Source organism: Acomys russatus, chromosome 13, assembly GCF_903995435.1.
Source record: "Acomys russatus chromosome 13, mAcoRus1.1, whole genome shotgun sequence".
Taxonomy (NCBI): Eukaryota; Metazoa; Chordata; class Mammalia; order Rodentia; family Muridae; genus Acomys; species Acomys russatus.
The window spans coordinates 55,762,553-55,788,654 of NC_067149.1; the positions used below are offsets into that span (position 1 = coordinate 55,762,553).

Below are 26,102 nucleotides of genomic sequence, written 5' to 3' on the forward strand. Positions count from 1 at the left end.
GGCATCTGTTGTGTTGTTGTGTCTACCTCCCATCTCTTACGGGCACTTTGGTCCACTTTACTGCCTCTTAATCCCATTACTCACCCTACTTATGCACTGGGCATAGTAATGATCTTTAAGATTTAAGAGTCCATGTAAAAAGAAAACTTTCTGTATGAAAATCAGATACAGGCCCCACCCCAAAAGAAAAATATTCAGAGGGGACCTCTTCTTGTCACTATCACTCAAACAATGTAAATGCAGCCAGAGAAGTATTTACAGGGCATTTACCTTGTCTGAGGGCAACCTAGGTGTATATGACAAGACAGCAGGCGAGGCACTATTCTGCTTTAGTTGAAGGCTATAGGCATTCAGGGGCTGAGTCAACAGCCAGAGACAGGTGCACACACATAGGACATAGCAGTTTGGTGTCAAAAGCCTCAGGCATAAAGAGTATGTCATTAAGTCTATAGCAAACTACCAGTGGATATAGAACTGTTTACCTTAAGGCCATCTAGCTGCTGGCCTGAAATTCAGCTCACACCACCTCATGCCTACCCACTCCCTACCAGAAATGAACTTATCTCTGAAGTGCACATTTCAAAGATACCCACCCAATGCCTATGATCTCAAACTCATGAAAAAACATACAAAACACTAACTCATATGTGTTTGGCTCAACACTTAACATTAACCATTGACCTGAAAGATGTAGGAAAAATACACAGCAGACAGGAAAATATGAGGCTCAGGAGATGGTGGTAAGAGTACAGGCTGAGAGGCTAAACAGATAGCTCAGCTGTTCAATTCCCAGGACCCACAGGAGAGCCCACAACTGTTTCGATTCCAGTTCCAAGGAATCTGAGACACTGAGACACACACACACACACACACACACACACACACACAGCAGCAGCACAGACCTTTCTTCCAGGGGTCAGTGTGATTCCCAGCACTCACATAGCAGCTCACAGCCATCTGTAACTCCTTTACTTCTAGAAGATTTAACACCTTCTTCAGGCCTCGAAAGGCACCAGGCCTTCATGTGGCACACCAGCATACATACAGGCAAAACCACCCATACACACTATAAAAAAAGAAGAAAAGAAAAAAGAGGGAAATACATACACCAGTTACATAGCTTTTCCTTTGAAGGTAAAAATTTTATTTTTGAGGAACTTGTTACTGCACATTTCAGAGAGAGCTAGGTAAGAAAGCAAAAATGTTCTCCCCTCATCCTAGGAATAAATAAGGGCATAAAATTTCTTCTTAAATCATGACACTTGGAAGTTTAGCACCAGCATCCAAAATGAACAACAAAAGAAAAAGAGCATTTACTATATATTTCAGATTTCTTTGGTTGGGGCAATCCCCATGTGGTATTAGTATTTCTTCTTTTAATTCATATTACCAAAACAGTAAAAACCAGGAAAAAAATATAAAGCTAGTGGTTGCTGAAACTGGGGAGGCCGCTCTCCTGCGCCTGTGCAGGTTCCTGGGATGCAGCTTGGTGGACACTGGCTGGCTCATTCCCTTTGTAGCTGTTAGTTTCGTAGAGAATAGCAGTAAACATTCGAATGTCCAAATCTTGGTTAGTCTTCCGTTTTATTGCTTAGATGTTTCTTTGGTGTTGGTAAGGTCGTGGGTGTGCTTTTTGCCTTGTTTTTGAATGGTCATTAATTCTTAAGGTCACCTGGAAGAAATTAAAATCAAATTTAGTATACAATAATTAAAAGTTAGGACAACAGGCAAAAATTATTTTTATACAATTCAAAATTGTTTACAAGGCTGTAAACCAAGTATATATCTCACAAAGGTATTATGAGAAGAATATTCTAACTTTTTAATAAAATACATGCATAAGGAAGAAAAAAATTAGTAATTATGCACATAAAAAACCTTGCATGATGACAACCACTGTAACCAAGCATTGTGAAAGGTAGAACCAGGGGGCCTGTCGGGCTTGCTGGCTATTAGCCTAACTCTACACAGCGGAGGGGTTAGTGTAGGCTCTCAATGAGGACTGTGTCCATTCTGCCTACAGAAACAAGGAACAGTGAGTGTGCCAGCCAGCCCAGCAGTGTGCGCTACAGAGCAGCACCTCCAACCCCACAGTACTGCATAGGAAAGTTCATCACAAACCCTAAACTGTACTCTCAAAAATGGTACCAGCAGAGTAGGTTTCACAATGCCCAAGGGCAGCAAGAAATACATAAGAACCAGTTAGAAGGGCGGCAGGTAAAACCCTGGGTGGGAATCAGCCAGGTGTGGTGCCACATGCCTGCTATTTGAATACTCAGGCCAAAGTTCAAGACTGCACACTGAGTTGTAGGCTACCTGGAGCTACAGAATGAGTCCTGGTCTGTCTGCCTGGCCCTGCCCCAAAGAAAACCCAGAACCAAAATCATGTATGGAATAAACTCTGAGCCAGACCCTCTGACAGCTGCACCTCCCTGACTATACCTCAATCTAGTAAGACAGAGAGAAAGGCTGTTCTTCTCCCTTCCCCATTTGAATACCTCACTGTTATTTCGAATACCTCTATGACATCCTCCGTCAGCAGTTTGCTCTCTGGAACAGCAGTGGGTGTCAATGCAGCAGGTAAACTGCTCAGTCCCTAATCCCCACGCAGGCCAGAGCCGCAGAGGCCTCACTAATCACTCCACACTCTGCATGCCCACAAAGCAAGTAATGCTAATTGGATTGAAAGAAAGGCAAATAACAAAACACAACAACAACAACAAAACATACTCAAGTTTATGATGCAAATAACACTTTCCTAAAATTTAGAACCACGCCCTGGTCAGAAACTTTTAAATTGTCAAATTGAGCCCAGCATGGTGGTGCATGATTGCAATCCTAGCACTTAAAAAGATCATTGAGTTCAGAGAGCATAGGCTACATTAAGTAAGACTGTCTCTTTGTTCTTCTTGACAGGGCCTCTCTATGTCATAGCTCTTGAAACTTGCTAGTTAAACCTGGCTGGTCTTGAGCTCACAGACATCCATCTGCCTCTGTCCTCCAATTCCTGGGAATAAAAGTACACGCCATCACACCTGGCTACTAACTAACTAACAAACAAACAAACAAACAAACTACAATTGACATTGGCTAGTAGGTGCCAGAACAGCCTTAGTATTCCCCAGATGTCCTTGCTAGGGAAATGGCTTGTTAAAGTGCCTGCCACACAAGGATGAGGACAAGTGAGATGCTCAGCACTCACAGGAAGTGAGTAGCAGTGGCCTGTTTGCAACCGCAGTGCCCCATGGGAGATAGTGAGGCTCTCTGGAGCTTGCTGGCTAGCCAGTCTAGCCAATGGGCTCAGTGAGACCCTGTCTCCACAATAACATGGAAAGCAAGCTCTGCTCACCACACAAACACACAAAAGCTGTCTGCAACCGAACAGGACAGCCTCAGGTTCAAAGGGGGCAAGTATCAGCCAGGCTAGCCATGTTTACAAAGCAAGCCGATGCCACAAACCACCACTAGCAAACACATGCATAAAAACCAGGTTGTAGGGTGGGAGAGAAGGCTCAGTGGTTAAGAGTGTTTGCTGTTCGCCCAGAGGACTTTAGTTTCCATTACCAACACTGGGTGGTTCCTAAGTGCCTATTCCAGCTCCAGAGGGTCTGATAACCTCTTCTGACTCAGTGGGCACTGGCACTCCCATGCACGTATCCCCATACTGACAAAACACATATACGCTAACTTAAAAAATAAAAGCATTGCCAAAATAAACAAAACAAAAACTGCGCAGGCGAGCTGGCTCAGTAGATAAGTGTGCTTGCTGCGCAAACCTTCTGAGTTACACCCCCAGATTCTATGGCCCAAAGAAGCATGTTCTCAAAGTTGTGCTCTGACCCCCACACGTGGTACACGCACCCACAACCACACAAATAAGAATCAGAATAAAGGGTATCTTACCAATAGTGGCAACCATTTAACCTGCCTCCGTATTACCTCAACTCACTCAACTAGAGAGTACTATGTGCTGAGCAGCCCTCCATCCCACCCTATAACCACCCCAGTGTAATGGAGACCAGGAGTGGGCACAGTGGAATCACAGTGTGCTACTGAGGAGACGAGCCTCACCCTGCTGGTGGTGAAGGTGCCTGGGAGCCAGGGTCACTCGGCACTGCTCTGCTCGGTGGCTGGAGTGGGGTTCTCAGCTGGTGCTTCACCTGCCTTGGTCTGAAACAAAGCAAAACCACAAGTAAACTCCTTCAGAAGAATGAGCAGCATTTAATGGTAAAATGTCTCAAAAGTGAATTTCCTCACCTAGAAAGAAAAATGACAATGCAGCTTTTCATTTTTTTTTTTATGCCTAAGTCAGAAACTAAGTGGCTTCTAGTTGGCCAATAAATACCTTTTCCCCTGGAGTTCACAGCACATAACTGCTGTCAAGCTATGCTCACTCACCAGGGATCCTCTATTAACTGTTGTCCTTCACCCTGAGCTCCCAACCCCTGCTCTTGGAATTCCTCCAGAGAATGTTTAACAAGCCCAAGTCACACGCCCAGCTCATGTTACAGGCAGAGAGTACTCTCTGCAGGTGGATCCTAAGCAAAATGCTGTGCTTGGTGAGTGTGTCCGGCTTCACACCCAGCGCGACCATCCTTAGGGCTATCAGGAAGAGTGGCACAGCTAAGGATGATTTGGCCGTATCCCAGGTTTTACCTCTTTGCCATCTTGTGAAACAGCATTCAGGGGACGGGGACGGCGCCTATAGTTGTAGGGGCGTCGGAATCCACGGCGGGCAGTCGGCTGGTTTGGACCATTGGCCGCTTGCTGGTTCTCTTTATCTTCAGCCTCTCCAATAGCAGGGGCAGGACGTGGGCGGGCAGGTCCCCTACAGAGGGAACAGAAGGTCCGTGAGAACACACAGTGTGGCAGAAGGCAATGTGCCAGCGGGTGGGTGGGGGGTGGGAGGTGCAGGGAGGTGGGATGGAGTGGGCTGGATTGGGGGGCACAGGGTTGGCTTCCTGTTGAGTCAAGTGATGGAGATCTTGTCGAATCACCCACGGACCAGGAGATGCAGATGAGCTGAAGCTTTGGTGAAAAACCTTATTTCTCCATTATTTTCCTCCTTCACTTGTTTATGTAGTTGTAGTCAACAGGGTAAATTCATAGGGTCCTACCAGGCACTTTGACAGGCCCCAAGGAAAATGGAGAAATAAGCATAGCCCAGGACGTAACCTCCACAAAAGATGACCCAGAAGAGACCAACACTGTGAAACTGCTTAGCAAGAAGTCTTTTAACAATTACCGCCAAAACTGGAACCAACTACATAGAGGTCGTGGTACAAATCCCTTCCCAATATATTTTATTTCTGTTTTAATAAATTCTTATTGCTAAATTGGCTAACATAGTCAACCAGTAAAACACATTCAAATGTTCCAAAGTCTGAGTGGGACCAGTTCTCTGGTACCAACATTTTTAGATGAGGGAGGGGCAACACATATGACTAGGAGGTCCCATTTGTTCCCTTCACTTCAAGGGTGAGAGGGAACTGAGACAAGCCTCTCTTATGAAGCTTCCACAGAGAGATGGCTCTGTGGCTAAGAGCACCTGTGCTCCGAATGCATTACCAGAGGCATAGTTTCCATCGCTGGAACCCGTGGAGAGACGCATCCTCTGACCACCCCATACATGCTGAGGCACACACACAAGTAATGCTTAAGGACGAAACTAAACCAACCCCCACCCAAAGGACCTAAGGTTCAGAGAGTCTAATCGAAATGAGGCATAGCACATTAAAATGGCCCACCCTTCCCTGACAAGAATGCCAGTGATTCTGACAGCCAGGATGTACCGAGGGCATCATGGTAACCATCAAGGGTTATCTGTTCATTTAAACTCTTACCACTCAAACAATCCACCTATTTTTGTTTTTTGAGACAAGTCTTCCTGTTTGGCCCTGGCTAGCCTGGAACTCAGAGACCCACCTGCCCCTGCATTCAGCTTTGAATAACCTTTAACAATGTCTAATGTACAGATCTGGTTACCATAACAGAGTCTAGAAACACGTCAAAGGACATAGAGCTATTAAGTCTTCAATTCCTCATGGGCTGTATGCCCCACAGCCAGATTTCAACAGCCCTAGTAGACTACCTCAGTAACTACAATGTTTAATATCTCAATTTCCCTCCATTTCTGGCACATTAGGCTGCCCATCAGTTAATGCTTATTTTGTTTATTTTATTGAAAATTAGGCTTAAGCTAGACATAGTGTGAAATACCCTTAATTCCAGACTTGGGAGGCCAAGAGGTGAGGCAATGAGGAGGTCAAATTAGAGACATAATAAATATGAAGCAAGACTTGGCTTTACAATAAGACCTGGTGTCAAAACAAAAGAAGTACAATGTAATTTATGTGACTTCAAGTTGCAGGCCGTGAGCAGCCGCCCCAGTTAGAGGGAGAAAGAGTATCTTTTTTTTTTTTTTTGGGGGGGGGGGGGGGTTTCGAGACAGGGTCTCTCTGTGTAGCCTTGGCCATCCTGGACTCACTTTGCAGACCAGGGCTGGCCTCGAACTCACAGCGATCCACCTGCCTCTGCCTCCCGAGTGCTGGGATTAAAGGCGTGCGCCACCACGCCCGGCAAGAAAGAGTATCTTAACACGTGTGAAGCCCTGGGCTCCATCCCCACCACAAACAAACTAACTTTCAGGCTCCTCGTCAATGCTACCATATCTTCCAACAATAACACGAGCATGAAGCAGACCCACAGTGCCCTTACCCACTCCACCGTCCCTCACAGAAATCAGTGGCAAGCAGCCCTACCTGCGGAACCTCGGGCGGTAAGTCGGATTCCGATGAACCTGGAGCTGTGCTCCCTCGGGGACGCCATCCTTCATCTCTCCAATCTCACCAGCCTAGAAAGGCAACAACAGCTGGAAATGAGCCAGGGCACAGGCAAGGAGGGTCAAAGCACACAGACCTGTGCAGAAAACTAGCTTTAAAAACCAAATCTGAGTCAAGGGCTTTGTTACCCAGCCTGAGGCTCCAGTAACAGCAGCCTGTTACTCACCGGTTATTTTTATGAATGACAGAAAAAGGAAGGAAAACATTCTTACTGTAATAGCCTTTCTCTTTCCTTAGCATAGAACATGTAGCTTTCCCCACAACAAAATCTGACTCTTTCAGTACTGAAAAGAGAATATTTTAGGAGCTCAGTACAGTTCACTTATGTATGTGCAAAGAAATGGTTCCCAGCACCTAAAACAAACAACTTATTTATACGAAAAGGAAACATTGTATTTCTGAGCAATGGGCCATATTCAACTGCTGAATTCAACTCAGGTATACTAACTAATTAACATACAGTTATTTCTCATCCATACCATTGTTGTCACAAGGTTATGTCCGTGGGTACATAGCCAGAGGTAACTGGGAGCATTGCTTGCCTGGGAGGAGTTAAGGACTGGGTTCACAGTACTGACAAATCGTAAGCATACTTTTACCTATAGCTCTTCCTTGTAGCTTTTTTCATCTGCTCTGTCAAGTATAAAATTTTAAAGTATAATATGGGTTGGATTTTTGGGGGGGCTCGGGGGAGGTTAACACAAGGTATGCATGCAGCCCTGGCTAGCCTTAAATGCATGCGCCTGCTGCCTCAGTTTACCAAGTGCGAGAATTACAGACATGTAGCTGCCACCCTCAGTTTAAAACTTCCTAGGCTGGACACAGAGCTGAGTAGATAAAGGTTCCTACCTACCTGCCTCTAAGATGCTGACCTGGGTTTGCACCCAGGGCCACATGACAAAGAGACCACTCAGTCAGCAAAGTGCTTGCCTTGAATCTGGATCTCTAGTACTAAAGTAAAAAGCCAGGTATGTACCTGCAATCCCATAATTGGGAAGCAGAGACAGGCAGATCCCTAGATCTCACTGGTTAACCAGTTTCAGGGAGAGATCCTATCTCAAAAATAAGGTAGAGAGGGCCAGAGAGATGGCTTAGAGGTTAAGAGCACTGGCTACTCCTCCAGAGTACCTGGGTTCAAATCTGTAGACCACAACCATTTCTAACTGTAGTTCTAGAGGAAGTTAATGTCCTGTTCTGGCTTCCAAGGGCACCAGACATGCATATAAGACAGTCATACACTCAAGTGAAAGACCCCCTCACACACAATAGCCGTAGAAATAATGATGAGGATAATAGTAATAATAATATAGAACAGTCATACATTCAGGCAAAAGAACATCCCCGCCCCCGACAACAGCAGTAGAAATAATGATGATGATGATAAGAGAGAACAGACATACACTCAGGCAACAGACCCTCCCACTGCCCCACACCAACAACAGCAGTAGGAATGATGCTAACAGTAATAGTAATACAATAATTAATATGACAATAATAATATAGACCATACACTCAGGCAAAAGCACATTCCCCGCTATAATATCAGTAGAAATGATGATGGTGACGACGACGACGACAATGGTGTATAGATAGAGGAAGACGCATGTCCTTGATCTCTACACCCACACACATATATTCACACTCACATTCACAAACAACAACCCACCCCAGCCTGGCATGGTGGTGCAAGCCTGAACCTCAGCACAGACAGGACTGAAGCAGGAGGATCACCATGAGTCCAAGCTCAATCTAGGCTACATAATGAGACCCTGCTTCTCCTCGCTTCTCCTCAGCGCCACGTACTGCCTCTCACTTCCTTAGGAAGACAGGAACATGAGCATTTCCATCACTCGCCAGTGTGCCCACCAGCTGCCGCCTTATAAGTCACCTCTATTTCACCTTGCATGAGGGAGGGCTTCATGTTCACACCTGAGCACGTGCCTGTTCTCAACCAACCCTATTCACTGCCACTCTATCAATGACTAAGGCATGTAAGCCTCCTGAAACCACAGCTACATCTCTCCTTCTAAAACAATGACAAATGGACCGAGTGCACCTCAGATGGCGTCACAGGTTCACCACACGTCACTGTCCCTTACATCAAGATCTACGTAGAAATCAAGTTTATTTCTATTTCTGTTAGACTAAGATGTTCCATCATTCCTGGCTCTGGAGACCTAAATTTGGGTTTCATTACATTTAATTCATGCACCTCTGTTAGGAAAGCCACAAAGCAGCAGAATAGTCTAATTTTCTCACCCTCTTAGGTGGTAACACTAGGACTTGCACCTTTGAGGTCTCCAGTTACTGCTCTGCAAGGAAGTCCTATAAATGTCCTATTCCTCAAATGTTTCCTATGTTAATGTATTTACTTACAACCCTATAACTCACAGGTTTTGATTTTACTCATCTATTCCATTCATCTTTGGCCAGTAGGAAGTCTGCATGCTGGCTCACAGCTTCTTGACAAGTCTCCAACACTCTTTAGAGTACTTCCTGCCTTTTTGGCACAAGATGTTGAAAGCTTGTACCAGTATTTTCTCTGACTCGGCTCCGAAAGCACGTTTCTAGAAAAGGGCTTCTGTCAAAGAACTGCACTCAGAAGCCAACAACTAGGGACTAGTGTGCAGCACTGCTGGGGCCTTTAAGTGGCACACGCACAGAACACAAACAAGCAGACAGGCACGTTCCAGGTGCCTGCCTATCTTGATGTGCCTCACCACACAGCTCAGTAGTAAGTTCTTCACATTTTTTTTTAAAGATTTCTTTATTACATATACAATATTCTGCCTGCATGTACACCTGCATGCCAGAAGAGAGCACTGGATCACATTATAGACGGTTGGGAGCCACCATGTGGTTGCTGGGAATTGAATTCACGACCTTTGGAAGAGCAGACAGTGCTCTTAACCTCCGAGCCATCTCTCCAGCCCTGTTCATAGGTTAAATATGAGGCAGGGAAAGCCAGGAGCAGCTCAGCATCGTAAAAACTGAGTCAAATAAATACCCTGCTATGATCTCACATTTCTTTGAACTCCTTTATAGATGCACTGGCCTCAGAAAATCTAACCCACTCACGATCAACCACCAGGACCATCAACTAAGAGACAGTCTCTTCCCCCTGCTACCACATTTAAACATCTCTTCACCGTCACTGTCCTCGTCGATTGTGCCCTACAGTCTGCTCATCCAACGTAGGTAACTTCATAATGCTTCCTAACTACATGGCATTTACAGCAAGACAAAGGTCCTCACTGCACTTCAGCAGCAGTGCCCTGTTTCTCCAAGCTCTCACTCCATCCCTCCCTCCCCTGCACTCTCCATGCCAACTATATGAACCTGTGTTTACTGCCCTGAGCACACCACCACCAAATAAGACAGGCAGAAAAGTCACTGATTCGTTATCTTTGTGTTTGGTTTCCTTCTTTCCTCTTTATTTTTTATACCACAAGATTATTTGTGTAACCTTGGCTGTCTTGGAACTCACTCTGAAAACCAGGCTGGCCTCAAATTCAGAAGCTGGGATTAAAGGTGTGGAACACCGAGCCTGGCTTGTATGTGTCGGTGTGGTAGTCTGGGCATATAAATACAACAGCAGCCCTATGAAGGATAGAGGACGGTCGGGGGCATGGGTCCTTGCATTCCATCAAGTTTGAACCAGGGGCTTTTGTTGCTGGCTACTATGGTGGTCGGGCTAGCTGGCCCCTAAGCTCTTGGAGATTCTCCTGTGTCTGTCTCCAACCTAGCTGTAGGAGCTGGAACTGCGAATGCACAGCGCTCTGCACAGCTTTACACACTTCCTGGGGATCTGAGCTCAGGTCCTCCGGCTTGCAAGGCGAGTGCTTTGAGAACCATTGCCCCAGCCACCCAAGTTACTCATTTTTAAAACAACCAAATCTCTTTATCTATAAGAAAACCAACAAAACTACGAAAGCCACACTGCTAATTTTTCAGAGTCCAAAGACAAGACAACATTAGGACTGATTTCAAACATTTGCCACCTGGTATGGTGGCACAGTGCTGCTTCCTCCGCTCACCAATTACTCCCTTAAGAAGCTTCAGAGGGTTGGGTGTGCTTGCTGGCACACGTCTTTAATTCCTGCACTTGGGAGGTAGGGGCAGGCGGATCTCTGTGGGTTCAAGGCTCAACAAAGCAAGTCCAGGACAGCCAGGGCTTTGTTACACAGAGAAACCCTATCTCAAAAAAAAAAAAAAAAAAAAGAAACTTCAGGGGCTCTAACTTTTAAATTCACATGACCATACTTGGAAACGGAGGCCTTTTGGCTATTGATAACGCCCTTAAGTGTCATGCAAACACCACTGGCCTGCGTGCTCCGTGTCATTCCCACGCTGCCCCCCCCCCCCCCCCCCCCCCCCCCCCGCTCCAGGAGATTTCGCTCTGCAGTAGGTGCCAAAGGCTTTTCTGTCTAAACTTAATAGTTTTTTACTATCTTAGAGATTGACCTTCACTTTTAAAAATAATTTACAATGATGATCTGGAAGATGCCTAGTTACATGTAAAAAATGTTACCAAGTATTCTATTTGAGCTGCTGAGGAGACTTAGTCACTGTGCACCAACACTATGCAGCAGTACGCGTGAACGATTCTAACGCAGGAGTGGCCGCGGATCTTTAACATGGCTTCTTTCTAAGACGGAACAGCTATGTCAGCGTGCATTCCAGCCACATGCAGTTATGTGGTGCCAAGAGTAAGCAAGCTGCTGGCCAGTCAGTGTCAGGTCACGTGGTATTCTTTCTATGACACTAAGGAATCATTTTACTCCCATCTTTAGTGTGAACTACATCGTCTACAGACATGCTAAAAAAAACAAAACAAACAAAGCAAAAACAAAACAAAAACCCCACAATGGTTTCAGAAGTATGCCTTATATATGCCAATGTAGGATGACCCCAGGAAGCCACGCAAGCCAGCTGACTGCTCTTGCTTTCATTTCCTAGAAGCCTCAGTGTTGCCCCCAAGATGCCTTACTATGCCTCATGTACCCAGCATCTCCGTATATCTGATACGACTTGTTATTTTTAGCACATGTGTCAGGGGCAGCTGTTGGAAGGGGAAACAAGAAGCCTTGTAGAAACACCAGTCATGCATGATGGCAATGGAGGAGGGCAGCAAAGATACTGAACACAATGTTCAGTCAAAACATTTCGGGAGGCGGGGGGGCAGGGGTGGAGGGGGGTGAGGGCTGGTGAAGCCCAAGGACACCGAGGAGGGAAGAGCTGTGGCTAGTGATAAATAAGGGCCCATCCCAGCTTCCCAAGCTCCCTAGGAATTAAAACACTGGGGTAATACTTATTAATGGACTCAACAAAGCTCCATCCATTTTTCAACACTCAACAATCTCTATTGTTAGCTTCCAAGAAAAACACTCTCATTTAATTTGGTATTTTATATTTTCCACTGTACATTGTATTCAATGCCTCCATTTCACAGATGAACAACTTCATCTAAAACTTGATTTCCTCAAATTGTGAAATAACCAGTAGCAGAAGCAGGATGAAAATTTAGGCCTTTTTATGGTCAGAGTCCAAGTTCTCACTTCTCTGTCTCAGTACATAGCTCAGGCTAGCCCTGAACTCAGACTCCTCCTGCCTCAGCACGCATCACCATGCCTGATTTCTTTGCGTTACACATCTACAAACCAGACACCCTACCCACTGTCCCATATGATGCATACATAGCTCATGATGTACTCCCAAAAATGTGTTTAGGAGTGCTCTCAATAGCCAGTGGGCCTTGCCTCAGCTTTGGTAGCATGGGAAGCTGCAAGCAATGTGTTACTTCCGGTAGCTGGAGTTGGAGGAGGAGGAGGAGAAGGAGGAGGCAGAGAAGGATGAAGGGTGAGGACTGCTGAGGAGGAGTCTCAGGTGCATTTTACCTGCATTCTGTTGGGATGGGGAAAGACCCGTGAGCGACGGTCAAAGGTCTGTCCCACGTGGTAAGGCGGGAAACGCCGCTGCCGGTATGGAGGGCGATACTGGGGGCGGCGCAGCTGATTCCTGGCCCCAGAGAACTGCCCATCTGTGGCAGGGGGCTCAAATCCTTCACTGCTGCCGCTCCCTTCCTCCTCCTCCTCCCCAGCGTACTAGCGAAGCAAAGAAACAGAGTTTCAGAAGAAGTTACAGCGAGGCAAGATCCAAAGAATACCACTTAGGATGGCTATCACCAGGAAACACCCCAACTCCCAGAGCAGTGGCCCTTCATTTGCTGTGCAGATACAACGCACACAGCCCAGGTGGTCAAGTGATGGCCTGGGACAAACTACATGGATCTATGCAGATATCATTCCGAGCAGCAGAAAAGCAAAAGCAATCAATCTATTACCAACTCTAACAGCGCTGAATTACAACAGCAGTGTTACACTGTTTGGCTCCTTTCAATGTGTCTCCCAAATTTACCCAGGGGGGGGGGCGGGGGGGGGGAGTCAAGAACTGTCAAGAAAAGAAAAATGAAACAAAACAAACAAAAAAAACCTTTCTGATGTCATCAGTAGATTTGACCTAGGCAGTACTTGGCTCTCCTGAGGCAACAAAGGCAAAGCATTCCCACAATTCCACTAAGATGCTCCTCTCTCACCAGCATATGGTGGATCTTCTATGACACAACCACATGCTGGCCCTCAGAGGACCAAACACAAAACAAACCGAAGAATCAGCTTATCTTCTATTAAACTATACATCAGAGACATACAATGGCATAGTACAATGCCAGTCTTCCCTCTCAATTTGCACAAGATTTTTAATTGAAACATTTAGTCAGTATGCAATGACTTATTTTAAATTAATTTTAATTTTTAATATAACAGCAGTATCATACCATCAGTGACTGAGATCCTTAACACCATCTAGGCCTAAAAGTAGTTCAAAAATCAAAACATGTGAGGGATAAGAGCTATGGCATCCTTCCTTTTTAACAACTAGAAATATTAATTATATTTCAATAGCAGTAAATCCCACTAACAATTTCTAAATATAGAACTTAAAAGAGGATTTCTTACTGACTCGTTTTTCCTATCTTTTTTATTTTAAACCAACAAACATCCCCGAAGAATTTATTAACCCAAATTTCACTTTAAAGAGTATGAAATCACAAAGCCAGTCTTACAAGAAATACCTGTAATTTTTTAAAACATGAATTGAAAACTAATTAATTAGCTAGTGACCAGTCTCTCTTAGAGGATGGGTTACTTAAGCTTCAAAGCCTCCACACCAAACCCACATGCTCAACTAAGCTCCCCACAGAGCTGGTTTGTCTAACTTCCTAAGTCAACAACACACTGTTCTCTGAGGAACTGAAGCTTAATCCAAGGGCCCCATCCATGATATGTAAGCACTCTGCCACTGAGCCTTATCCCAGACCTCTTTTTTAATTTCCATTTTGAGACTGCGTCTCACTAAGTTACTCAAGCTGGCCTTGAACTCACTCTGTAGCCCAAACAGGGCTTGCACTTGCGATCCTCCTGCCTCAGCCTCCCGAGTAGCTGGGATTACAGGCCTGCGCCACCAGGCCTGGCTCATTCTACTCTTTATAAAACCTGTATGAATAAATGATTCACAGTTATGTAAAGATATATTTTACATAGGAAATATTCACCACATAAATTTCTGAAGGCATTATCTCTTAAGATCATGCAGCTAAATCTTTCATAAAGACCTTTATGAAACAATCACAATGGCAGGACAATGGAAGGAAGACCTCCACAGTGATAAACTAGGCATCTTTTCCAGCTCTTGGAGGAAAAAAAATCTCCAAGAAAACTTTCTACTGAAGAGGTCAACCACTTTTTACTTCTGAACTGACCTACTCGGACATGAACGACCTTGAGATAACCACCTCGAAGCAAGCTGCTCAGTCCTGCCTCTCAGAAGACGAAGTGGTTCGTGTATGTGTTCCCATTTGTGTGCGCATGCGTGTGCAGGCTGGAAGGTGACCTTGGTGTCTTTCTCACTCACTCTCCATTGGATTTTCTTGAAACAGGGTCTCACACTGAACATGGAGCTCATCAACTCGGCTAGGCTGGCTGGCTGAGCTACACCGATCCACTTGTCTCTGTGGCTCCTGCCACAGCACCCAGTGGGTGCTAGATTCATGCTTGTATGGCAGGCACTTTACTGACTGACTGAGCCTTTTCCCCAGCCCTCATAAGTTATTTTTTAAAAAATCAAATATAGTAATTAAATGAATAAGAAAAATATAAACAGATGAGATGTAAGGAATGCAATAAAATCAACATGGAACAGAAGTAAATGACAGTTTGAAAGGCAGGAACACTTAGGAAAATACTTTTTTGGTTTTTTGTTTTGCTTTGTTTTGTTTCTGCTTCTTCTTTGTAGCTCTGGCTGGCCTGGAACTCAGAGATCTATCTGTCTTCCTCAGCCTCCCAAGTACTGGGATTAAAGACATGAGCCACCATTACTAGCTAACCTGAAGATATTTTGTTTCTCTTTGTATGACACAGGTAACTTCCCTACTGTGTTCAGGGTTCCCTGACTGTTAAGTCTGCGATGTTGGCACCAAGTTCTACTTCCACAAACATCAACGATATAGACTCTTTTATTATCATACCTTCTTAATTCAAATCTAGCAAGATCCTCATGACACAACTCACTTCATAATGTTTACCTTGAAAATATTCCTTTAAACTAAGTCTATGAGTAGTCTAGTCAGATTTACCTGAAAATGCTTTCACCTGGACTGAGATTATCCAAAGAGCAAATAATCTGTAACTCCTCACCACTTCTTTACTTTGAAATAAGAGCAAAGTAGGCCCTTAGCCAAGGCAAGTCTCTCAACACTTCTGAGGCCATGTGACCAGGACTCCAAAGATATCCCCACTTTCTTGCCTACCAATTGCAGACTTACAAGAAACAGACTGCACAGCTGTGATGGGAACTCCAATCTTGGTGAATACCATGAGTATCTGGCCAAAGGAAGAGAAAGCCTTTGGACAAGTTGACATCTTAGTCACCTGGTTATGAGCTCAGCGAATGTCTGTTACTTGCTGCCAATTCAACCCTAAATGATACAACTTCTGACTGGCAACTTTCCAATGGGACCAGTGAATAAATTCTGGGCATAAAAAAATTCCCCTTCAAAAAAATGATATGTGCCACATATCTCCAAGACACGGCACCTTCAAATATGGTATTTCTCTGCTCCTACATTCATTCTGTTTTAAATATGAGAACATTTGCAGGCAATGGTTAGGGACAGAGACAACATACATTGCGGGGAGGTCCACGGCGTCTGCCATAGTAGCCGCGTCTGTACCGGCGCCGATCAGCAGCATAGCGACTCCCTTCTACAGGAACTCCATCTGGACCAGTCACATTTGCTGCTTCAGCACCCTAAGGAAGAAAACAGAGTCTCCAAATTTAAAAGAAACTATCCTCCTCCAGTAACAGTCAGTTACTGTGATCTCAAAAACAGTGTTCACCATCCTAATTAGGTTGCCTGACCTCTAGAACTACAAACCTGACTTGAAAAGCACCACCCCCTTAACTGGCCAGCCAAGTTTAGGAGCAGTGTATACCCCAAACAACAGGAATGAGCGAATACAAAACATTTCAACGGAAGAGGTTCAAAATACTATGAAATCTCTTGGCACATGCTAAAACTTGTGGTACGCCAAGGTACCACTGGAATCCTGACCCTGGTCAGCTCCATCTGCTCTGACCAGCTCTGAGTTACTGCTTAGTGAGCTTAGCACAAACAGGGAGGAAAAGACTTAGGAATTGTCTCCATAGAATCCTTTTTCCTGTTATGTTTTGACACCATCTTAAGAGTTCTTTTTTCTACCCCTAAGTGCTAGGGGCTGAAGCTAAGGCCTCAAGTGTGCTAGGCAGCAAGCCTTCTAACTCTGACTACATCCCCAGCCACCACCAAATTCACCTGCAACAAACCTGGACGGAAAAGCCCCACTTCTTTGAGATACAGGACATTCTAGGGGCCAGGCAAGTCGAGCCTGGTCTGCTGGGACATCAATCACTTTTTTGTTACTGTGCAGCTAGATGTAGACTTACTCGTGATGTGGCCAGTGTGAATCTGGCCATCAAGGCCCCGTGTGTCCCCAAGTCACCCTGACTACCTGTCTGGAGCCTAACTCCTGGCCAGTGTGAGATCAGAGACCAGAACACCTACTGGAAAGCACTGTCTCCTAGGTCCCTTAGAGCAGCCTATACAAGGAACAGGCTGCATACACTACCCAGGAAGCTGCTGTCTGCAGACACTGCACACCAGGATCCACCAAGAGAGGAACCTGGTCGGCTTAATTAGCTGCAGTCATTTTTTTTTTTTTTAAAGCAGGGCCACAGGAGGGATGTACTTTTGAGACAGAGCTTTACTATGCAGTCTAGGCTGGGCTCAAACTTGGAATACTCCTCCTCCCTTAGGCTTCTTCCTAGTGCTGGGATAGAAGGCAGGTGCGCTATGCCTGGTTTCTGTGGTGCTGGGGATTAAAGCGCACCATGGGTTTCACACATAGTAAGCAAGCACTCAACTAACTGGGCTCCATGCCTGGGCCAGGACAATTGGCGTCCAAAATAAAATATCTCTTAGACTTTGAAAAACTCACCTTCATTCTAGATTTCCTTCATTAAACAAGAAACCAAAATATATAGCATACTGAATATTTATAATGGCGTCCGGTAAAAATATTTCTGCTTCCACTTCCTATCATAAAAATTTTAAATATTACAGAAAGCTATGTGCTGGCACACTCTTAGACAATCAGCTTCTCACCTTTTCTCCTTCAACCACGTCAAACTCTACAGTCTCTCCATCCCCCACACTGCGCAGATACTTGCGTGGATTATTCTTCTTGATGGCAGTCTGTCGAGGAAACAGAAAACTCTATTGGAGATGTATTCCAATACTGAAATATGTTCATCCATTTCACCTTAGATCAAATTTTATATATGTTTTTACTTTATAGACATACAAGCAGTTTGGGTACAGAGGTTTTGTATGCAAGAGAAACTTCTGACCTCAAAAGCTTTCTTGTTTTACAAGGAGCTGGGCAGGCTGAAGTGATGGCTCAGCAGTTGTGAGCACACACTGCTCTTGCAAAGACTTGAGTTGGGCTCCGACACCCACATTATGTGGAGGATAACTGCCTGCAACTGCAGAGGATCTGATGCCCCATTCTGGTGTCCACAGGTACTATACTCAGGTGCACACAACCACCTCCACCCCCACATAAATAAAAAAGAATTTTTAAAAAATGTATGTGAGCCTGGGTATAGTGGTGCTTGCCTGGGAGGCAGAAGCAGGAGGATCACAAGGTCAGCACTCGAGTCTTTCTCAGAAATAAATACAGAAAGATGGGCTGGGTACCTCATGCTTGAAATTACCAACACTTGGGAAGATGAGGCAGGAGGGGCATTAGGATCTAGAGACCAACCTGGGCAACAGGAAGGTCAAGACCAGTGTAGGCAGAGTGAAAACTTGCCTCACACAGATAAATGAACAAGTAAGAGTAATAAAAAAGGGATAAAGTATCAATGAGGTAAATGTTTATGACTAAAAATACTATGATAATATAATAAACAAGATAACTTCAGGGAAGATGACATACAAATCTCCTCAGCTATCACACTTTATGGATGAGGAGACATGAGGTAGTGACTTACCTGAGGTAACAAAGCTAAGAGTCTCAAATGGAGGAGGTAGAGGACTTCTAGTCCTACACTGTATTTATGAGTTCACAGCATCCCCGCCTTGCGCACCAGTACACTAGCAATCCTTAGGGAGCTGCGGCGGCAGGCACCACTCGGACATCTGGCATCTGTACCTACATTATCTGCTTAAGAAAAGGCCCTTTCTCTTTCAAATCCAGGGAGAAGAATCCTATACAACTTCCCACTTCCCTGCCTGGCATCTCTAAACAGTTAAAGGGCTGGGAATGTCTACAGAACTAGGTCAGCCTTATTTTATAAAGCGATTAGACAGTGTAATCCAGCCTTCCTCTACTCTGAGTAGGAGGGAGAGAAGAGGGGGAAAAAGTGAGCCAATAGGGCAGAGACCTCACCCACTCCAGGAGGAGGCGGCAGCTCAGGGCAGGATGTATGTGCACACAGCACGAATGCTTAGCCATTACAAAAACCAGCCCCTCCCTGCTGGCTCCGTCCCTTTTTCCTGTTAAACTGGGCAGGCCTCAACACACTGAAGTGACTCACCACACAACTCATAGGGCTGGAATCGGGTCATGAGCTCACACACAGGCTAGGAGGCTGGCCACCAGCGGCAGGGAAACCCCTCTCTCCCTCCCGGCAGTTACTGAGCTCAGTGAGTGCTTCTCCCAAAGGCCAGTAACTTCCACATGTTATGAGATTCCTTTTCAATCTTCTAGGACTTTACAAGTCATTGTATCTCAACAAATCTACTCCAGTTTCCAAAGGACAACAAAAATGTATTCCACAGGGCAGACATGTCAAGGATGGAAAATACAGCTAGAGGGTTTTAGATGTGGCTATCTCCAATTGCCAACCTCCAGCCCAACACAAAGAAACCCAAACACAAGGGAACAAGTATAGCAAGTGCAGGTCAGTGTGCCACTGCCATGCTTTCTTGTCATCCAGACACTGAAAATGGCATGTCTCTTTCAGATTGAATATAGCAAAGGAACAGCAAAAATGGGTGTGGCTTCTCTTAACCTACTTTATAAAGCAAACAAGCTAGGGTAATAATAAAGAGCATCTGAGGACTTAGACATGTGACAGAGAATTCCACGACACCCGTTTGCTCTATTTTTTTTAAACAGAAGGGAGCTGGCAGGGGTTGCATTTACGTGCTAGACATGTCTCTGTGAATGGGAGGACTGTCGTCTAAGGAAGGGAAGATTTCTCATGTCTGAGATACACATCTAATACTCCTCTTCTGGGTGCTATTCACAAATCAAAGTTTTACCCAACAAGAGGCCAGGCAAAAGCCAGGCTGGCTTTTGTAAAGCACCAAGGAGACCCACACCCCCAGGCCAGTAAGAAGTTGGCATGGAAGTAGTTTTTGTTTTTGTTTTTTTGCTAAGGACTCTCGGGCTGTAAAAACCAGAAAGTGGTTTAACTGAATATGAATTCATTCAAACTTGAAAGATACAACTGAATGCTTGAAAAGTTTATATGACGGGACAGGAAAGTTTATCTGCCACTCACTCTTAATACTGAACTGAGCTCTCATTCCAAAATACACCAAAGGAGTTCAGGATACTACAATCACTGGCAGGACACAGGCATTCAATGTTAACTAGCACTGCTAGACTCCCTCTTACCTGGTGTACAAACACATCTTCTTTGGTGTCATTTCTGTTGGGAGGCAGGAAAAAAAAAAAAAAAAAAAAGACAAACCTCCAATTAAAGGGTCTGAACATTCAGAGAAGCTTCAAAGAACAAACGTATTATAAGCAGAGCAAGATCTAAAAAACACAACCTTTTTAAATAGTTTGTCTTTTCAAAACATGCCTAGAATCAATTCCCATAGCCCTCATCTCTCCCAGATGCCCCTCCACTGCTCCACATTGCAATGCAGAGATCCAAGCATTGGATTCCACACACACAGAAACACCCCTTTGCTCTCATGTCTTTCTCAATCACATGCTATGTAATCAGAGCTCTAAATTTTCCTCCCAGCAAAAGCAAGACAGTCAAAAGGACAGGGCACAGCTGTGAACTGGGCTCTCCTTACACTGAAACTTAAAACAGCCCTCCCACCACCCCACCCTAACTTTACCCCACCCAGACAGATAAGAAGGAAACTGGAGGAATTGGTTTTAAAAAGGAAGGAAAAAGGAAAACTGACAACGCTCTGTAAAATATATCCCCGTATCTCCAAGCAGCCTGTGGTTACCTCCATTCCCATGTGGTCACAAGTCACCATGGTTTAAACATTGGTTTCCTCACAGGACTTGGACCAGACCAGGGCTGGGCTTACAGCCCCAGCTCAGTTACTCACTAGTGTGTGTGACCTTAAGGAAAGTTGCTTAACCAGGCTCTCTTTTCTCTATCTGTGAAATTATGGATATGAACGATACGAGGTTCGTCCCATTCCTGATTGTAGTTTTAATCTCTCTGTTCTAAACACGAGAGTATATGAATGTTCTAGAAATGTGTCCATGGCCAATAGCTTAGAAATCTCAAACTGTATACAGCCAATTACCAAAGTGGGACAATGGGTTTGTTTGTAACTGCCACTGCTACAAAGTAGGTACAAGACAAGCAGACACATACCGGTTTATAAATCCATATCCATTTCTGACGTTGAACCATTTGACAGTGCCAAGGACTTTGGTGGCTAAAACGGGATTAAGCAGATACGTTAGCACTTGACCTACAAAGAGATAAAACTCCTATCACTAGAGTCCTGATACCATTACACAAAGCCTAAATACCCTTGAGTAAACCATTAAAGGCTTAATTCCAAAAAGTTGTGGAAGAACGGGGAGCTGTGATAAAGGTGCTTTTTCCAGCCTGAATTTTTCGTTCATGCAGACTTTTTACCAAGGGCCAAGGGGTGGCCACGAGCCTGAACAATTCTTGTAGTAATTAGAACTGAAGAAGGTGGTTGAAAAAAACTGCTGGAAAAGACTCAGTTCCAAGGGAGAGGCAGCTGGGTATGGCTATAAACTGAGCACTCAAACCTAGGAGGCGAAAACAGTAAGATCAGGAGTATGAAGCCAACGTGAGCCCAGGCCTGGGGACTTGGCTCAGTGGTACAGCATTCAGCATTCATTCAAGGGGCAACAGGTGTGAGCCTCAGAACCAAACCAAAAACTAGGAAAAAAGATGAAAAGAAACATACAGCACATTTCAGCTATTCACCCAGACATTTCCTATGTGCAAAAAAAAAAAAGCCACAAAAAGTACAGACAGCTGGCCCATCTCATCATCTTCATACAAGTATTGTTTGGCAAACTTTAATAAGCAACGCATAGCTCCTTCTTAGTAATCAACCTACAAAGATACAAAGAAGCTTGTCTGGTGGCAAAATGAAGGCTGGTCACAAGTCCAGAGCAGTAACAGAACTGAATCGGTCTCACCCCAGTTCTGTACTTACCACTGAGACATGACACAGCAGGCCCAAGTGTGGGGACCCTGACACTCTAGAGTCAACTGATACCGTCTATGCTCTCTGCCGTGCGGGATTAGCGCTCTACAATGCCTGACTTGCAAATTCATTAAGAATCTACATTTTGTAGATACACATTAATCTTAAACTAAATGGGTAGCTCTAAGCCCAGGGAATGCACAAAATAGTCCTCAAGCCTCAGTGAAAATAGAAAGCCTGGCAAGGCCACACTAAAAGCTCTGGAGGGACTGAGACTAGAACCAAGCTGCCTCTCAGTGAGGAGATGCTGCAGTTCTGAGTGTGGCCCAAGGACAGGTTTGCAGGCGCCACTGAGCTTTCTTTGAAAAGCTATTCAGTCTTTAGCATAAAACCAATCTAATTTGCGCTGTGGAGCAAATGAGAAAAAAAAATTATGTTTCAAATGTCAACATAGGGAAGAGGCCAGATGCGGATAAACAATGTGGCCTCTGTGTCAGGATTCCACATGAGAACTTTGTTTCTTTCAGAAATTGTGTACCTGCAGACACACACAGGGCAGTTCTGAAGGAAACTGATGGAGCAAGCTGAGTGCCCTGCTGTGCACCTGTGACCCCAGCCCTTGGGAAGCTGAGGCAGGATAAAAGCAGTTAAAAATCCCCCTTTAACTACACCGTGAGGCCAGCCAGGCTGGGCTACTGCTACTCCATGAAGCCAGCCTTGAGAAATAAAAGCCCAAGACCAAAACAAATACACAAAGGAGGGGAAAAGGCAACGGTAACAACACAAGGGGAAAGACAAGAAGGATTCAAGTCTGGTTTCAATGCTAAAGACGTTTCTTCCTAAAGTTGTTTAAATGTGCTTTTTGTACAAATATTTCCAACAACTTCATATAGCCAGACAAATTTGTTCACAATTTTAATACGATAAACATATTCAAGGACACAAGGAGTTGGTAGAGTACACCTATCCAGTTGTTTTTACTCAGGAAAACTGGTTTCCCTCAAGGACTACGCGGCATAAACCAAAGTAAAGGCCCCTCTGCAAAAACCAGAACGAGAGCATCCAAAGATATCCATTTCAGTCAGCACTGGATCCAGAACATTCTGGGTGTCCATGTGTCTGCCTGGCAACCGGAGATGGCAGACCACATGGGACAAAGACAAACTGTGCTGAAATGTCAGGTGGGAAGGCTTGCCCTTCATTTTGAGAGGCTAGACTTTTGAGTGGCAGGATGGAAGACATCAGATTCATCACCGGGCATCTATCTGGCAGAAACACAACTAACCGTTGGAGACTGCAGAAATTAACCTTCATTTTTCCGCATCCCCCCATCTCCAAAGATATTATCTACTTTTCTTATCTCAGAGGTACATGGTTCAAGTAAAAACCTGTAGGATTCCATCTGCCCTCAGTAAGCTATCATTAAGAACCTGCTTTGGCTAGCAACACGGGGCTCTATCTTTCATTTTGTGTGGAAGTGGTCCAAGCAACATCTGGTGCAAAGTGCCACAATGCATCACACTCACAAGACCTTTAAAGAACTTCTTAGTGCGGGTAGGGATAGGAGTCACGGCAGAGAAGGGCTTAATTTGGCAGGCACCGCGTTTTTAAAGCCTTGGGAAAACAAGAACGGGAGGATTGTCTGGGGGGGGGGGCAGGGAAGGAAACACCAAATGGTGTTATATTTCTTTCAACTTATTCTTTCAGCTTTCTTGCTAAATGAGAAAGAAGCTTGCAGAGCAGGCGAGTCCAACCGGCCCCACCCAGAAACACTGAACATTTCGGAAGCATCCTACACCATCTGTTAACTTTCCTGTTTCGGAGAGCGAACCACATGCACGCACACACACACACCCTTCGGGAGAGCTTATCCACCACCCACCTGCTAGGCAAGCCTGTGGAAGGCCTCACACCGGGCGTTCCTTAAGGAAGATGAGGACAGAGAAATCTGCTACAAAAACCATCGGCCACAGTTGCAAACCTTCTGAGCCCTAAAATCTCCAGTCCCCACCTTCACGTTCTCCTTCCAGTTACAAGTCCCAAGGTAACCAACCATGTTTTGGACACATGTTCTACTCCACTTCCGACCAATTCCCCCCCGCCCCCCTCCCGCCGCCAGCTGCCACACCACGTGCGTTCCCACAGTGCAGGCAGAGGGAAATTTGCAGCAATTGGTGGGCACTGGAAGGCTCTTTGCATCTGTGGAGAAGGGCGCCCGCCCCAAGTTTCCCGGGGCGTTGCAACATCCCTGTGCCGGCATGTGGCCCGCAGGAGCATGGCGGCTGTCCCAAGCCCACGAGGGAAGGGCGTCAGGGACAGACACCTGACCCTCCCAGACCAGGAAAAAAATTAAAAAAATAAATAGTCTTCCCAACTCACCCTTCCCGTGCCTCCCCGGAGCGTCCCTCCCCAGGAAACCCGCTGCTATCCAGACCCACAGCACAGACTCCAAGTCCTGGCCCACGTGTCCCGGTCCGCCCCGCATCCACGTCCATCCTCGCCCGTCGCCTATCCGGGGTTGCACCCGGGGACTCACCGAGAACTTTCTTCTCCGCGTCCTCGCTGCCCGTGGGGGCTGACGAGGCCGGAGCGGGCCCGGGGGCCGCGTCTCCGCCGGGGCTCCCCGCGAGCAGCGCGGCGGGCGCCGAGGCCTGGGGCGCGCCGCCGGCCGCCGGGCTCTTGGGCGCGGGGTCCGGGGGCGCCGCGGCGGGCGCGTCGGCCGCGGCCTGCGGGAGCGTGGTGCCGCCGGTGGTGGCCTCGCCCGCCTCGCTCATGCCGCCTCTCCGCTCTCTCCGGGCACCTCGATGGCGGTTGGCGGCGGTTAACGCGGTGGCTGTCGCGGAGGCCGGCTCGCTCTCGGGGAGGCCGGTGCGGATCGCGCGGCGCGGCGGCGGGCGGCGGCTCGAGGGCGGGGGACGCGCGCGCTCGCGGTCTCGCTGGGTCTCCCGGCCCCGAAGATGGCCCCGCGCAAGTGCTCGCGGGCGGCGGGCGGGCAGGCGGGCGCGGGGCGGGGAAAGAGAGGGTGGGGAAAGCTGCCTCGGCTGCTCATTAGCATTTAAAGGCGCCCACGGAAAGCCACAGGGCTCCCAGAGCTGGTAGGTCCGGGGATGCGGGCGCCGGTAGGGGTTGCGGTAAAGCAGAGGCGGGTCACCACCACCCCGAACCCCCTCTCAAAAAGTCTTTTACCTGAGCCTGCTTCTTGGACCTAGAAGTGGAGCACCCACCCACCGCCTTCAAAAAACCCTTCGCTTTTGCGTACCCAGCAGACGCCAGAAACTATTCCAGGTGCTGCTAGATAATCCCGGAGCAGTGGCTGACTGGTTCTGGTAATACCAGAGGCGGGAATGTCTCTGTGAATTCGAGCCTAGCCTGGGCTAATGAGACTGTGCCTCTACTACCCCTCCTCCTAAGTAGTAACACAGAAACAAGCAAAGAATTGGAGATGTAGCTCAGGAGATCCAGTGCTTACCTAAGTAGACACAGAACCCTGGGTCTAGGCATGGTCATGACCGGCAAAAGAAGTTTTGAGGGCTGCAAGAAGCCCTCTCCAAACAGCTGCGCGAGCCTGTGCACACGAGAGCAATTCCCAAAAATAAAACAAAGCAAACAAACAAGGTGTGTGTGTGTGTGTGTGTGTGTGTGTGTGTTGGGCGGGGGGGGGGGGAGGCACTATTGTAAAATCTTAAGATCCCATAAAATCTAGACTTTACAGAATTACTGCAAATGCAGGATTTGCACCAGTTAGAAGCAACCGATAATATGCTGTTAATACATGTTTAATAACCTACTTTGAAAGAGTGGAATAAATCCACAACATGACTTTTGCTCCAACTGGCTGTAATTAGGTCTAAACTGTTGAGAGCTTGAGCAACTGAGAGTAGGTCCTGCAAGATGGCTCAGCAGGTAAAGGCTTGCTTCCAAGCCTGACCACCTGAGTTTCATGTCCCAGGACCTAGCTGGTGGATGGAGAAAACCAACTCCCTCAAGTTGTCCTGATTTCCATACATGTGCCGTGGCAACCGTATGCCCCATCCAGGCCCATAAATGTAAAACAACAACAATAATAACAATAATTGTTTGAAACCAAGTTTCTTTGTGCTAACCCTGGGTGTCTTTGTGTTAGCCCTCTGTAGGCTAGCCTAACCTCTGAGAGAACCTTCTACCTCTGCTTCCCACCTCTAGTGCCCAGCTTAAAAAAACAATTT

General features: G+C 46.1%; 1 protein-coding gene and 1 non-coding gene across 3 annotated transcripts; both read right to left on the reverse strand.

Moving 5' to 3' along the window:
• Window positions 1–1,112: 1,112 nt before the first annotated feature.
• On the reverse strand, window positions 1,113–24,802 carry Ybx3 (Y-box binding protein 3). 2 transcript variants are annotated; one of them, XM_051155460.1, is made up of 10 exons: window positions 24,434–24,802; window positions 21,081–21,144; window positions 20,126–20,159; window positions 17,602–17,691; window positions 16,086–16,208; window positions 12,740–12,946; window positions 6,762–6,853; window positions 4,657–4,828; window positions 4,072–4,170; window positions 1,113–1,672 (listed from the first exon to the last, which is right to left on the reverse strand). In XM_051155460.1, exons 1-9 carry the CDS (start codon window positions 24,669–24,671, stop codon window positions 4,105–4,107), a joined length of 1,086 nt encoding a protein of 361 aa, XP_051011417.1. In that variant the 5' UTR covers window positions 24,672–24,802; the 3' UTR covers window positions 1,113–1,672; window positions 4,072–4,104. The 2 variants fall into 2 exon arrangements, with proteins under 2 accessions (XP_051011417.1, XP_051011418.1); XM_051155461.1 differs by lacking the exon at window positions 12,740–12,946 and having other exon boundaries at window positions 24,434–24,798.
• Window positions 17,009–17,142, reverse strand: LOC127197838 (small nucleolar RNA SNORA70). The gene has a single exon (XR_007831789.1). It is a non-coding gene; the product is annotated as a small nucleolar RNA SNORA70 (small nucleolar RNA).
• Window positions 24,803–26,102: the final 1,300 nt, after the last annotated feature.

Bases quoted from the DNA above. Each gene is read 5' to 3' on its own strand.
- Ybx3 (XM_051155460.1), bottom strand. From the start codon at position 24,671: ATGAGCGAGGCGGGCGAGGCCACCACCGGCGGCACCACGCTCCCGCAG. The intron at 17,692-20,125 runs GTAAGAGGGAGT...TTTCCTCGACAG, and splicing joins AAGATGTGTTTGTACACCAG to ACTGCCATCAAGAAGAATAA. The intron at 12,947-16,085 runs GTATGTTGTCTC...TTGCTTCGCTAG, and splicing joins GCCGTGGACCTCCCCGCAAT to TACGCTGGGGAGGAGGAGGA.